This window comes from Drosophila novamexicana, unplaced genomic scaffold (assembly GCF_003285875.2).
Source record: "Drosophila novamexicana strain 15010-1031.04,08,12 unplaced genomic scaffold, DnovRS2.1 tig00000008-arrow-pilon, whole genome shotgun sequence".
Classification (NCBI taxonomy): Eukaryota; Metazoa; Arthropoda; class Insecta; order Diptera; family Drosophilidae; genus Drosophila; species Drosophila novamexicana.
In genome coordinates, this window is record NW_020824765.1 from 3,846,921 (window position 1) to 3,863,187 (window position 16,267).

Consider the following 16,267-nt stretch of genomic DNA (forward strand, 5'->3'; position numbering starts at 1 on the left):
AAATACAATTAAACAATTTTGTTTGTTTGTTTTTTTTGTTTATTTGTTTATTACAACAAATGCAATTTACATGGTAATTAGTTTGTTTTTGTTCTCATCTCTTCTGTGTGTGCTTTAACACATATGCAATAAGTGCTTGAAACATATATGTAAATAGTTTGTTTCCAATTGGCGCGGGACTAATCAGTTATTCCCAATTGGCCCAATTGCCAGTTTGATCGAGCGGCTTTCAAGCACAACTGTACTTCAATAATATGCTATAGATATGTATGTATGTATGTATGTACATACGTCTGTGTTAAACTCTAATACTAAACTCTTATTTCCATTGATACCTGACTATAAACTATGTATAACTAACTACCGCTATTAACAAATTTTCAATCTAGCTGGTATACAAATTAAACAATAATGCAAAAAGAAACAAAATGACAAAAAAAAAAAAACAAATAAATAAAACAGTTCCACACACGAACAAGTGAAACTAACACGAAAAACAGAAGAAAATAAAAATAATAATAAACAAAAGTGAATACACAACACACTAAAAAAAAAACAAATCTTTCTTTATTTGTTCAATTGTTTTAAGTAGAGAGCTTAATGTGCCCAGTCAATAGCAATTATATAACACCAATATACAAAATGAATCAAATAAAGGGTTTTGTGTTTTTAATCCAAATGACAAAATAACTTTTTAATCTATATTTAATATATATCAAAATATTTTTATTTTTAAGGTAAAGTAGTATACATAAATACATATGTGTGTCATGATTAGGCCCTGAATATTGTAAAGGGCTGTATAGAAGCTTTGCAGCTCCAACTTGGCGGTGACTTTAGGGTATTTTCTAGTCGGAGGGCATCTCTTAGTCCTAGTCTATTTAAAGTATAATTCTATACAAAGTTTTAAATTAATTCTGTTTCACAAATGTCTAGTTACTTGTTTAAGGGCAAAAAGTTGTCTAATACAGAACTGAATACAATTTAAAAATTCGTTAAGAAAAACGATTACAAAAATAATCGCTTTGCTATATTATCGATAAGTCGCGATGGCCCATTAATTGCACGAGTGCAGCTAGAGATGCGCAACATTGTGATTTCAGTTCTGGCGCTGAAAGTATCGTATGCTAATAAGCAGCTATAATGCTAAACAATTGTCTAACTTTTTTAATCAGAAAACGTTGTCACTATGTTTGTGTGCGAGTGCAACAATTTATTTTCAAATAAAACGTACATTAAGTTATTTGTATTTAAATACCAAATCACGACACAGCGATGGCAGCCAGCTACTCGATACTATCGGCTAATCGGCAAATATAAATATGGGTTGTCCATCTCTATTGCCGCTGCACATTACATTACCTAATTCAAGATGCGCTACAATCTGTTTTCGCGTGCCGTCAGATTATTAAATCAGAATCACAGCAAAAGCGGAACATTTCTGTTGGCGCGCGGAGCGGGCAGCAAAGCGACCACCGCCAGCAGCAGCAGCAGCAGCGTCCATGCCCAGCCGCGGGGAGGCAATGCACAAGCACCAGAGGAGGTGGCGCCGGCAGAGCAGCAGGGGCTGCCGGCACGTGAACCGCTGGTGAAGAACTTCTTTGTGGGCATTACGGACAAGGAGCTGCTCGGCTATCCAGAGGTCATAGCGCGCGAGGAGATGGCGAGCTTGCAGAACGCGCTGCTGCCGCTGAAGAATTACTTTGCGGAGGAGCAGCCGCTTGCGCTGGACAGCCTGAAACAGCTCGGCCTCTACGGGCTGAACGTGCCCACAGACTACGACGGCAGGGGTTACAACTGGAGCGCCAGCCTCATGGCCAGCGAGCCGGAGTCGGCACACACGAGCCTGGCGCTCGGCCTGCAGTCGCATCGCGTCGTTGTGGACATGCTGCGCGAGCTGGGCACGCCGGAGCAGCAGCAACGCTACCTGCCAGCACTGGGCAGTGGCCAGCTCATAGGCACCGAAGCCATCTTTGAGTACACGCCGCCCGAGGACGACTTCTTCGGCACACAAGCCACCTACGACTCGGCCGCGGGCACCTGGTCGCTGTCTGGCGAGAAGGCATTTGTGGTTGTGGCGCCAGCCGGCACACGGCAATTGTTTCTCGTGCTGGCACAGACACAGCGCGTAAATGTGCCCGGCGACTTGGGCCGTGGCTCCACATTCTTTCTGGTCGATTCCCAGCAGCCGGGCGTGCGTCTGGGCGAGCTGCACGCGACCTTCGGCTGCCGCGAGGCGCCCATGCGACGCATCCACTTCGACAGGGTGCAGCTGAGCGAGCAGCAGATCCTGGGCATCTGCTACGAGGGCAACCAGCACTCGGAGCTGCTAGTGCGCTTCGCCCGTCTGCGCAGCAGTCTCCTGGGCATCGCACTGTCCAAGCGGCTGCTCAACCAGCTGACCACCTTCAGCGTGGAGACAACCCAGTGCGGCGTTCAGATCAAGTGAGTCGCCAGGGATCAATGAGTCCTGGTTATAATTGGGCCTACTATGCCCCATAAAGGAATCACAAATTTTAATGCTAATATCCCTGCAGAGATCTGGAGCTGACGCGCGTGAACTTGTCGCAGGGCATGTGCTCCGTCTATGCCATGGAGAGCATGCTCTATTTGACGGCCGGCCTGCTGGACGAGTTCCACGGACAGGATGTGACGCTCGAGAGCGCCATCACAAAGTACTACACACTGCAGCAGCTGTACGCGATTTCCACGCAGAATCTGAGCCTTCTGGGACCCGGCAGCCTGCACAGCGGGCAGCCGGCGGAGCTGGCGCTGCGGGACAGTGCACAGCTGTGCACGCAGGGCGAATCCCTGAGCACGCTGAGCATGTTCATCGCGCTGTCTGGGCTGCAGCACGCCGGCGTGAGTAGAGAGAGAGAGAGCAGCTGAGTCATGTCGTTCCCTGGCCTAATTCCCATTTGATTTCCTTTGTATAGCAACGGATGAATGAGGGCGTGCGCAAGTCGCGCAATCCGTTGTTCCATCCCGGACACATATTCGGCAAATTCCTGGGCACGGCCAGCTTGGAGAGTCCCAAGACGCGCATGCAGCTGGCCGAGCATGTGCATCCCTCGCTCGAGGCGGCCGCGCAGTGCATCGAGCATTCGGTGGCGCGCCTTCACATGGCCGTCGAGATAATGTTCACCCGGCACGGCAACGCGATTGTGGAGCGCCAGAGCGAGCTGCAGCGCCTGGCCAACATCTGCACCGCAATCTACGCAATGTGGGCGAGCACCGCCCGCGCCTCCCGCTCCTACTGCATTGGCCTGCCGCTGGCCGATCACGAGCTGCTGACCGCCAACGCCATCTGCACCCAGGGCAGCGCCGATGTGCTGCGCCTTGCCATGGAGATCCTCAATGGCAACTACGTGAACAACGACAACAATCTGCTCCGGCTGTCCACGCAGGTGGCCAAGAGCAAAGGCTACTTCGCCGTGCATCCGCTCACCTTTAACTTTTAAGTGTTGATCCTCTCCGGCATTGTTAAATCGGGCTGTAACAGACTTTTAACCAAAACTCTTAACAAACTTTTGCAATTGTGAGTTTTCTTATTGGAATTATTTTTTAATATTGAGTGTGCATATTTATGCTTTATGCCCTTTGGACAGAGCCTTTTAAAGATACTATAATTTTGTCATAAAATATGTAACACCTGGACACGTCTCTGACCCCATAAGGTATATACATATATTACCTATGATTACGTTTGGTTAAAAGAGGGCAACAGATTGTCACACAAACACACACACACACATGCTCATATGCACTCAAAAAGAGTTTCCACTCACACAGCTAACTCTGTTTAATAAAGTGCTTAAATGCAGCTATACATACATACGCACAATATTGAGTCTTGAGAGTTATTGAGCGCGCCTTTTGAGCGCCGTTTTTTGCTCATTCGCATAAATAAACTCAACACTTAATTCGGAAACAGCAACAAAAATACTCAAGTAAGTTCAGTTTTGCTCAAAGTCGGCTCAGTCGCGCTCTCTATACTCTCGCTGCTCGCGCTCTCGCTCTCGCTCTTTCGGGCAGCGCTGCCGACGTCCAACGCCCGACGCATCCAATTCCATTTTATTTCATTTTCTATGCCATTGCATCGGCTCATTTTCGTTTCGGTTGTCGTGCGGTTCGCGCGCGGTTTTAATATCGGCAGTGAGAAGTGCGAAAAGTATTTGTTGCAACTGTAAGCATTATTTTTAATTTACAAATTATACATACTATGTGCAGTGGAAACTTGCGCAAAACGCTGCATATTTAGCATTTGTGGGCGGCTGCATTTGTGACAGTTGCTTGCGACAGCGGCGCATGGGAAGAAATTTTCGAAAAGCAAAGCAGAAGAAAAACGCCCACGGCGAAAATTATTGCTCCGTAGCGACGTGTGTGTTTGTGCATGTGTATATGTGTGTGTGTGCGTGTGTGTGTATATATATGCGCGAAACAAGAAGAATAAGTGAATTGAGCGTATAAAATTGTTTGCCAAAAGGGAAAGGCGATGAAAATCAATTGGGAATTGCGTACAGGCCAAAAGCTACGCAATCGCCCAACTTTATGTGTGTGAGACAAGCAGACAAACAAAACACGAAAGTGCGCAACAAAGAGGGGCCAGCGATAAGCAACAGCAGCCGTCGGCGCAGCAGCGGCTTTTGACCAGCGTTTTACGTGACACAGGTAAACTTTTTCAACAAGACGGCAACCCGGCCGCATTGCTCATCAAATTTTACCCCAAAATGTGGGGTGTTACGCACAAATTCAATTCCTATACGCACTTTTTGCCGGGTCGCAAGTTGTCTCTTGTGGAGTCGGGTAGAGGGGGGGCTAGGCAACTATTGCAATGATGCGAAACAAAGCACACAGGCACACAAGGGGGAATTGAACTGGCAGTGTCCTTTTTCTCTCAAAAGTGGGCTGGCGGCAGGGGAAGGGGTCGCACATAAAAAAACGAATACCTCAAAAACTGAGAGATTGGAACGGTTACTTGGTGGAAGGAAACGTGAGAGCCAATTTTAACTTAACACACGCACAAATCAACCGTCGCAAACAATAAAAAAGAATGACAGAAGAAGAAACACATACATACATACATACATACATACATACCAAAGAAAAAAGAAGAACAGCAACGGGCAGGCAGCAGAAGCAGAAGCAGCAGCAGAGTTCTGCCTTCTATTTCATTTCGTTTCGTTCCGTACAGAGTATGTAATTTTTTTGTTTTGTTATTTTTTCTTTTCGGTCTCGGGGACACTGAACGCCATGAGCAGTGGCACACGACACACACACACGTGCATTCATGTAAGGTCAGAGAGGGGGAGCGGGGGGCGAACAAGGAACACAAGACAAGCCGAAAGAGTCACCGGCCAAACGATTCCACTGGATTGTGTATTTTTCTCTGTCCGCCGTAGCTATGCGTGTGTGTGTGTGTTGCTCGTGTGTATTAGTGTGGGCTACAATCCATCAACGCAGAGGAGCGTCGGCTGCGGCAGCGACGTTGTGACGCGTCGTTGACTCTGCTTGCTTTTATTTGAGATTTGCTCACGAAACGTGTATGTGTGTGTGTGTTTGTGTTTGTGTGTGTGTGTGTGCATGTATAAATTGGCAATGTGGGTGTATTGTAGTTGTTTGGTATATGGCATATACTATTTGGCCTATGCCGGACAGACTAGACGGACAGACGAATAGACACGCAGCGCCACCAAGTGGATTGAATTTGGATTTTGCCATCTTTCTTTTCGTTTCTTTTATGGTCCAATCTCACAGTTCCCCCTCCCACTCCACCTCAGACTGGAAACGAGTGCGCATTACCTTTGTGTTGTTTTCTAGTAGTTGTACGTATTTTTTTCATTTGCCTAAGCTTTTTCGAATCGAGTTATTAATCAATTAGCCTTGTGTTAGTGTGTGTCTGTGTGTGTGCGTGAGTGTTAGGCGTGCCGTAAAGCAGGGCTAGCGGGAGCTTAGTTTGTGTTTGAGCCTTAAGCCTTTTGATTGTACTTGAGCATTAGTGCATATTAACGGTTCGCTGCTTGCGCCTGCGCTAATTAGTTGTGCAGTCAATGTTAATTGTAAATAGCTTTTTAGTTTGGTTTTTGTTTGTTTGTTCTTCGGGTTGGTTAATGTGACTGCGGGGGGAGTGGTTAATGTGGGCGTGTGTGCATGTGTGCGACGGTTGCCATACAACACATACGCACACATATGCACAAATCGATTTCGCAACCCTCTTTCCGATAAGTTTGACATAAATCAATTTAATGTCGACACACACACACATTCTATGTGCCTACATACATACATACATGCTGTAAATGCATACACACACGCACACAATGCCTATTGTTGTGTGTGTATGTGTTTTTATACATTTGAAATATTATCCAAACGCATAAAATCGATTTCTAATCGTGTAAATAAATGGCGACAAATGCTGCGCCCCCAAACGGCAGGTGGCGACGGCTGCGGCAGAAGCAGCGCCGGCAGCAGCAGCGTCGCATACATATAAGTGCGCGCGTGTGTGTGTGTGTGTCAGTGAGAGAGTTTGTTGTATATGTATGTATGCTAGCGAGTGCCAGTGCCAGTGCCAGCCATTTGTTTCACGCCGCGTCTGGCTGGCCCAAGCCCCGGCCCAGGCCCAGGCCCGTTGCCAATGTTGCACCTTGGGCTCCAACTCGGGAGATGCGCGCGGGCACATGGAATGGGAACGGGAATTGCGACGGCATCGGGCGACCGAAATCGAAACGACGAATGTTTAAGCTAAAGCAAAACCAGAGCAGAGCAGAGCGGAGCAAAGTAAAGCGCAGCGACAGCAGCGTCGTTTAATGGCAGATAAGCGTAAGCGAAGAGTTCGGCATACAACAACAAGACACAAAATGGCAAATGCCGAATGCAGACAGCAACAACAACAACAAAAACAATAACAGTAACAGCAAAAAAACAACAACAGTAACAGCAACAGAATCGAGAGGCCATAAAAAGCAAACGTTGCGAGGCCCATTGGAACAATGAGAGTGAGAATCGAAACTGGCTCTGACTGATGTCAGTTGGGGCTGCCCACTAATTGGATGTTGGTCTCGGCAAGGGGGAGAAAGGGGGACGGGTTGCTGTTCTCATGTATTGTAATGCATAGGCACACATTTTATTTGTTTTTGGCGCACTCACGCACACACACACGAATACATTTGAGCTGCAAGCTAAAAGTGCAAAAAATCACACACACACACACGAATGTGTGACAGAAAGAGATAGCAACAAAGAGACAGAAATAGACAGTCGGACAGATGGATAGCTAGGGTCGTTGGATAAATGAAAATTAAATTTGTTTTTCATGTTGTTGTTTTTGCTGTTGTTGTTGTTGTTGGCAACGTTTTGCAAATATTGATAGTAATTGAATTTATGCTGTGCAGCTGCAGCCAAACTAACGGTAAATTGGAAATGCTAAAGATGAGTGCGAATAGCAGGTACCCCAAAACTGGACCTCGCCACCCACGGTTCCCTTTTATCTGCCTCTCGGCCTCCCCCCCCCCCCCCCCCCCCCCCCCCCCTCTCACGCTAAGCACCGCAAATTATTTCGTTTGTAACGTGTTCGTCGCAGTCGCCGTCGCCGTCGGCGTCGCTTTTAACGGTAAACAATTTTTCATTGGATTTGTTTGTTTCTTTCTGTTTTCTGTTTTAGTTTTTATCGGCGTGAATTACAAAAACATTTTTAATTAGCCAATTTAATTGCATTTTATTCGCTTGAATTTCTATGCCCAAAGAATTGTAATTAAATGTATGTAAGAATATGTACGTACACGATGTAAAACAAGAAGCAGAGCCTGGTTTGGGTGGGTGTGCCCGACTAGTGTATACCCTGAACTCGCCGAGCTGCCTTTACAAACCTTCGAGCTTCATACACACGCCTTTTGCTGCTGTGCCTCTTCTTAAATCAGGTGTATATAGTCCGATCCTTATAATATTTTCTGGGCAGGAATATGGAACTTCAAAATTTAGTTTTTGTATAACTTGATGTGAGACTGGGGGGAAAGGGAATATAATATACATATTTATATGTACATGTACTGGAAGTTGGGCATGACTATCTCGACCTTGACCTGGTAGCCCTAAAAGCTGTTTAATCTTCTCATTATTGATTCATTTTTGGTCAACAATTTGACAAAAATGTCAAAATGGGATTCAATATGTAAGAGCAGAGATATTTCATTGAAGAAATCCCATCTCTATATATAAAGCCGAGTACGCTGACTGCCTGAAAGTTTTCCACACGTTTCTCAAGAAAAGTTCGAAAGTTTCTTCAACTTGAATATCAGAAAACGAGTCTGAATTGTTGATTCCAACTCTTGTATCTGAATTCGATGGACTTGAAAAGTTATTTTCAAATATCAATCTTAAATATAACTTGTAATGAAGAGTTCCAGATAGTATCTAAGGATTTAAACCTTCACGGCCGTGAAATGGGTGAAAACTTGAAACAATAATATGTACAAATTTATTTCATTTGAGTTTTTGTGCCTTGCTATCTCTAGATCTTAGATCTACACAGATAATAACGACATGTATTTCCAGTCTCGTTTTCAGTTCACCTATGAATGAGAATATTATGATGATGATATATTATGTTGTCGACACCATAGAAACCGGTTCTAATACTTTGCTTTCAATAGCTTGCCAATATTGCGGCGTCATTGGAACTTGGCTGACATCTGTCATGAGTTAACGAAGGGTATTAAATCTTGGGCAGCCCAAAGATAACTCTGACCTGCGTATCTTCAACCGTTAGCATAGTTATTATGCTATTTCCTAAACAAACTAAAGCAAAGCGCTTACCAACACTGAAAACGGAAGTGGTTCGACAAAATGGGACACTTGCGACTTGTATTTTACAACACTTGGCAAGGTTGTGTGAGAGTTGCCACCAAGTCGACGTTCTTCCTCTTTACTGTCGATGTTGTTGTTGTTGTTGTTGTTGTTGTGTGGAAGTTGTTGTTGTTGCCGCCTGGACACGCGATTGCCTGACTGAAAAAGGGAGGGGGAACGACGGTGGAGAGTGCGGTGCAGAGCGGAGGAAGGGAGCGCAACCCCAAAAACTTTTGCGCTGTACTTCATTATGGGCATGACAAATGTTCAAGTGTGACCCTATATGTGTGTATGTGTGTGTGTGTGTGTGTGTGTGTGTGCGATGATAAGGGATTGGGAAGGGGGCTGGGTTGGCGGCTCGCGAGCCCATTGAATCTTGCTTATAGCCTCGGGGCGCAAGTGGCCTATGTAACTGCTACTGTGACTGCGACTGCGACTGTAACTGTGACTGGAACGTGGCTACGCCTTGACGGCCGTTATCCAACGAATTAAAGGAGCTCGACTGCTGCTCGCTCGTTTCGCACATGTGGCTGACTGTGTGTATCTATAAGTGGAATACTGTATCTGTAACTTGTGTGTTTGCATGCGACGAAGGTTGCCCGGCCAGCTGCTCCTCCTTCAAGCACACAACTGCAACGCCTGCTCCAGCTCCGGCTTCTACTTTGTTGTCTTCTGGCTGCCTTCTGCTACCCCCCCCCCCCCCCTTGCCAGCCCTTTTGCTTGGCGTTGTGCGTGTGTATCTGCAAGTGTGCATCTTGTGCGTTTGCATCTTGTATCTGCGCAGCGAGCATTTTCTTTGCTATTGTGCAAATTATACAAAGACGATGGCGAGAACGACAGCGTTTGTCACCATGTGCAGCGCCCCCCACCCCACCCCCCCTCCTTGCCACACTCTTAGCTGCATTAGATGGATACACACGATGCAGAAGAATAAACGACAGGCAGACAGACAACATTTTGTATCTATTTGTGTGCCATGTGTGCGGAAATTCTTGTAATTTGCATGAGTTACCCGGACCAGCTCGTGCGAGGGAAAGCCTGGCTGGCTGGCTGGCTGGCCGTGATTCCCACCCACTTGAGCTGAAGCTGCAAGAGGCAGGCGAAACGAACCACGCCCACAGAGCGCATTATCAATAATTAATTAATGCACGTTGCATCAACTCGCATGCACAGTTGTGGGCAGATGTCAGTCAAGAGAGACAGACTCGGATAGCAATTAGGACAGGTCCCTCTTCATTTGGAGACTCGTTACACCAGCCCAAGTTCCAACTAATTGACGAGCACGACATTCCACCCACTCACCTGTCAATTAGGATAACTGGCAAGTCCTGCAGCTCGGCTTTAAGACTATTTTCTAATAGAGCCCACACAAAACAAATACAAGTTAATATCGTCTATTATTAGTTGAGGCATTCGAGAAACGCCCAATTACAGGTGTGCAGGCAGATAATTAAGGAGAATACCTGTATTCTTTATTTATCAGATGACAGATGTCGACTTTCCGATTCGGTTGGCCTCAAATTGATTTCCCAAATATCTACGAGAGCTGTTTCAGTGCTCCGGGTCGGAAAATTGGCATCAGTTGGACTAAGATATTAGATGAAGTTCATTTGGGATACGTCTTTTACTTCGCCTAATATCCAGGTTGTATCTCCGAACCTATCAGGCTTACAGCTAAATGATAAGTTCCTAGAAATGGCTGCGAGGGCCTTCAACTAGATAATAGAATGTAGTTGAATAGTTTGGAATACCTGTGTCAAATATCCTTTAAGAAGTAAAGCTTGAGGTAGTTTAGATAGGCTAAAATATCCTAGAACTTAAAGCGAACAAATAAAATTGCTCGAGTCGGAAGTGCCCGACTAGGGGATACCCTTACTTACCCTTCTACCGACAAGAGAAGATTTAATACCCTTATAGACATTTCCCTTTTGTAGATATTTGAGAATAGGGCAGCTCGAAAATGCAAAGTTGGTTAAAATATCTTCGAAAACAGAATATTTGGCTATATTATGCTATTCCACCGATCTTTCCTATAGCAACTAGTGGTCCGATGTTGATGAGATTTTGCATATATATATGAGTATCTCATAATGTAACTAATAAATCCCGAGTTTTGTCAAGTTATCTCAGTATAAAAAAAGAATTCCATATCAGAACCAAGCTTTCGACCGATTGTTCCAATGGCAGCGACATATATGATATAGTATTCCGATCTATATGTTATGAGGTAGGAGATGCCTCCCTCTATGAGTGACACATTTAAAGACAAAACCATGATACCCTCTAGAGAGTATATAGTTTCTGAATGAAGATTATGTTAAACATTGAGAATTTGCGAGAACTTAATCTTTGGCATCTTGACAGATAGCTGATTTTTCAGTTTCACCTGAGCTTTCTTCGAGTTCGAATTCGAGTTTCGATCAGCTGTTGGTTTTGTAATTGCGTATCGGGCATTAAATGAAATCAGTTAAATTTCCGTTGATTTCGAGATGTCCTTGGCTTGGAGTGTTCAGCTGGCCAGGCTGGGGCGTCCTGGTAATCAGTTGCCAATTGCAAACTGTGGCCAATTAGTTGGACTTTGAGGAAACTCAACGAGCAGGGACTTGCCTGCGGCTCTTGCTGTTGTGCCACCCCCCCCCCCCCCCCCCCCCCCCCCTTCCGCCTGCCCTTAGCCAGGAGAGCTCACTCTCGCTCTCCCTTCTCTTTCTTTTGGGCTCTGCTGCACTCATTTGCTCAACTGATGAAAATTAACAAAAGCAAAAACGTCGCTCGTTTTGTTGGCTTTGCTTTGGGCGCTGCTTTTTGGCCGCGCTCGGCTCTCATTTATTTTGCGCGACGCAGCGGCGGCAGCGGCAGCGGGAGAAGCCGCAGTTCCTTTTCATTTCAAAGCGACCACAAAAACGTCGGCAGCGCGGGCAGAAGAAGACCGATGCTCACACACACACATGCATGCACATGCACACACACACACACAGACACATACAGGCAGACACGCACGTACTTATAACTTTTTTCTTCCGCACAGTTTTTATGCATGTGTATTCATCTTCTTCTGTTTCTTCTTCTTCTTTGCTGCTGCTGCTGCTGCTACTTCGGACAGCGGAGAGAGGAAGAGCAAAACTTGGAATGTGTTGTTGTTGTTGTTGTTGTAGCTGCTGCCAATGCCACCTTCTGCACGGCACGACACGACACGGCATGGCACGGCTCCTCTGCACACCCCCCCCCCCCCTTCCCCCTCGCCGCTTGGTCTCGCTGCCTCGCGGCAATGGCAGCCAGCCAGGCAGTCAGGCAGTCAGGCGGGCAACTCGTGGGCAGGCGGGAAGGCGGGCAGTGTGGCAACTCTGGCTGAGAGCAAGTTTGAATTGTAATCCTTGTTGTTGTAGTTGGCACGCTCGCCTTTAGCGCACAGCCATTGTTGTTGTTGTTGTTGTTGTTTTACTGGTGCTGTTGCAGCAACAACTTTGCCCTCGCCTCCTCTGCCCTCTGCTGATGTCCCTGTTGTGTGCACCTCTCCCCCGCCAACAAGGCAGCAAACGAACCAGGCAACCAACGAGCCAACAAACTATGTTCGACATCAGCCACTGCCTTTGTCTGCAACCGCGCTGCCCCCCCTCCACCCCTCCACCCCTACTGCTGTTGTTGCACTATGCGTTTTCATCGTTGTCGTCCTTCTCGTTGCCCTTTACATTTCAGTTGGCTTCAGGTCCACCAAACATTCTGTGCTTCATACCCTTCACATTTGGAGTCACAGCGAGTAGCTCTGAACCAAGCTTGGAGCACTGGAATTAAGAAAGCATTTGGAACAAGTTCCGATTCCGATCTATAGAAAATATTTACTTGCTCGATTCATTGCAAGAGAACATTATCAACATTATATATTGAGTAAAATTTAAAGAGAATATATTTATTTATTTAAGCAGTGTAGTGTATATATTGGGTATATTTACATGCATAAATTCGCACGCTATTTAACACTAGATGTTTTTGCTAAGTAGAATGCAACATAGTTTAAAACGTGTTATTATAGCATAATTAACCATTAGTATATTGTATTTATATAGTTATGTATGTAGATAGTATACATAAAGTAGATAGAAACTTCTATATTTATGCAAAAAGTTAAGGAACTCCTATTCAACAGATATTATATATACATATATGTTATAATATATTGGGCATAATTATATTCCTCTCGAATTTAAACTCTCTCTCTCTCTCTCTCTCTCTCTCTCTCTCTCTCTCTCTCTCTCTCTCTCTCTCTCATATATTTAGTTAATTTGGTGCAGAGTATGGTTACAAGAGTATTAAATCGTCGGCTTGCCTGATTATGCTTATCGTTTCGTGTTTGCTTGTGTGTGTGTGTGTGTGTGTGTGTGTGTGTGTGTGTGTGTGTGTGTGTGTGTACTTGAATATGCATGGGTATGAGTGTGTACACATTTTATTTAGATTTTAGCTGACTTTTGTTTCTGCCCTGGACTGGCCAGTGGCCACAACGACGTCGACGGCGACGACGATGATTGCAACAAAAGTGCTCCATTAGCTGCAGCCGCTGTCGCTGGCTGCGCATTGACCTGCCCCGCGATTGCTTTTATTTGTTGTAGTTGTAGATGTTGTTGTTGTTGTAGTTGTTGCTGTTAGCTATGCCCTTTTTTGGAGAGTATTACAACTTTGTCGCAGTGGCTGGCACAGAGAAGCAGAGAGAAAGATGCTGAGCCAATTTTAGCCGACTGCAGTCACACTCTATAAACAGTATGTTAGTATTTTATCTGGCATGCATATGTACATATGTATATGCTACATATGTACACACAACTACTTATATATATATACGCCTGCCTCAACAAACACTGTCAGCCGTGCCACGCCCCCCTGGCGCAGCTATGTCAACAGCAACGCATTGAGGCGTAACTGTCTTGTGCATGCTCGTCTTTGCACACACATATGTGTGTATGTATGTATGTAAGTATTAAGTTGTAGGTGCATCTTGTCGCCTGCTTTCACAATTCGTCCATTTTCCATTTCCATTTATCATGCGCGCAATTTTACTTGACATTATTCAACAATTTGCATCGCTGCTTCCGCACCAACAGCAGCAGCAGCAGCAGCAGCAAAACCAGCAGCAATACGCATTTCCGCAGCAAAAGTTTTGGCAGCAGCAGCAGCAGCAGAAACAGAAACAACAACAACAACAAAAGCAACATGGCGGCGACGAAGAGCAGCAGCAGGAAGACAGTCAGACTGACACCCGAACACCTTTAGCCAGCCTCATTTATATTACGTTACATTCGCTCTCTCTCTCGCTCTCTTACACTCACACACACTTACTTATGACGACTACAAGCAAATACAAGCCGCAACATTGCAAAATTTGCTTGCTCACTTCCACGCGCCTGGCGTGTTGTAGTTTTGGTTGCTTTGCTGCTTCTCCATGCATTTTGCTTAATTTCTCACTTGTTCCTTTTCCACATGCACATACATATGCACGCACACATGCACGCACGCACTCACTCACTCACGCAGCTGCTCTCTACCGCTCATTTGATTTAGTTATTGTAGCAATTTTAATTACCAGCACTTTGCCTGCGCCGTTGTCGTCGCTGGCGTCGCTGCCACCGCTGTCGCAACCGCATTACCGAAATATATGTACAATTTAAATGTAAAAGAAATTGAAACAATACAAATGGCTCTTCGGAGTGACTGCTAGTCTACTTGCCGGGCTTTCCACTTTGGCCCCTGACAACCGCCAGGGTCTGACACCTTCGTCTGTCTGTCTGTCACTGCGCTGCGCCCACAATTTCAAACAGCAGCAATAGCAACAACAACAAACACGTTCGTTAAATGCTGAATAAATTTTCTCATATAATCGTCGTCGCAGTCGCAGTCGTCGTCATCGTCATTTTGCTCCCCCTCCGCACAACACACTTCGCACCCCACTCCAGCCCAAGCAAAGGCAAATGTTGTTGTTGTTTCCATCAGCGCTCTGCTGCCGGCGTCGATGCCGCTGCCGCTGCCGCTGCCACTGCCACTGTGCCTGTGCCCGTTGCCATCGCCATCGCCGTCGCCGTCGCTTCGCACTTGGCTTCGGCTTGGATTGGATGGTGTCGTTTCGTTAGTTTAGTTCGGTAACTCGTCGGTCGCGCAAGCAACAACAGCTACAGCTACGGCAGACGGCTAAAGCTGAAGCTGAAGCTAAACCAAACGCAAACGCAAAACCAATGCCAAATGCCAAAAGCGGGCGGCAAAGCTAAGAAAAATTACGAAAAATTTCCTGTGCGCCGCAGATATAAATTATATGTATGTGAGTGTGCCCGTGTGTGCGTGTGCTCCTCAAATAGAGCAGCAAAAGTGTTAGCCAGGCAGCAGCAAGTGTGCGCCCCACTCGCCCCACTTATTTATTATTGCAAAAAGCTAAAAGCTAAGGCAAAAAAAAAAAAGGAAATGAAAGATATGAAATAAAACAACATTGTATGGGCGAAAAGACGTTGATGGCGTCGGTCGCAGGAAGTGCGACAGATACAGATACAGATACAGATACAGACACAGATACAGATACACAAATGCCAAACCTAACCAAATCGTTTGGGCCAAATCCAAAGCAGCCAGCGAAGCTAGCGCGAGAACTCAACCAAGCGAGCAGAGCCCAAAGCAGCGGCAGAGGCAGAGCAGCAAGTTCTGTTTGTCTGTCTCGAGGCGGCATGTGTGTGCGTTTGTGTCTCTCTCTTAGTGCATGTGTGCGCGCGTGTGTGTGTGTGTGTGAGTGTATGTGCACCCTGGCCACCGTATATTCTTTTGTCAGTTGTGTGTGAACTCTGTGTGCCCTCTCTCTGCCTCTTTTTGTTCCTCAAAAGACGCAACCAAAAAGGATTTAAAATTGTCCACAGTTGCGCGAGATGCTGTTCGCTATTTGCTGTTGTTATATATGCTATACATACATACATACATGCATACATACATACATATGTACGTTCAATTTGCAGTTATCTAAAGCTGCCGCCGCCTCTGCCACTGTCGCCGCCGCTGCTGCACGTTATACACACACAAAACAAAATTGTCAAATCAATAAAAACGCGAGCAAACTGTCGCCGCAGTCTCTGTCGCTGTCACAGTTAGCGCCAACGTCGCAGTAAGCGTTCGCCTGCGCTTTGCTGCTTAACAGTTGCCATTAACATTAACTGTAAAATTCCAATACTAAGCTGATGAACTTGTTTAAATGACAGATTTAGACAAAGCACAAAAGCTAATCAAAAACTCCATAGAATTTATATTTGTGCAAAAGAGATGCAGAGAACCAAGTGCCAAGCTTTACGTTCTTCTTCTTGTTCTAGTGTGCTTAAACGAGTTACTGACCAATGCAATAATTAGCTACTTGCACACATTCAATCACACACACATGCATACATATGTGTGTGTGTGTGTGCTATTG

At 45.7% G+C, this 16,267-nt stretch overlaps 1 protein-coding gene across 1 annotated transcript; it reads left to right on the top strand.

The window, feature by feature from the left end:
- The first annotated feature begins 1,274 nt into the window (after positions 1 to 1,274).
- On the top strand, positions 1,275 to 3,837 carry LOC115761656 (acyl-CoA dehydrogenase family member 9, mitochondrial). The gene is made up of 3 exons (XM_030703500.1): positions 1,275 to 2,445; positions 2,538 to 2,862; positions 2,937 to 3,837. Exons 1-3 carry the CDS (start codon positions 1,373 to 1,375, stop codon positions 3,459 to 3,461), a joined length of 1,923 nt encoding a protein of 640 aa, XP_030559360.1. The 5' UTR covers positions 1,275 to 1,372; the 3' UTR covers positions 3,462 to 3,837.
- Positions 3,838 to 16,267: the final 12,430 nt, after the last annotated feature.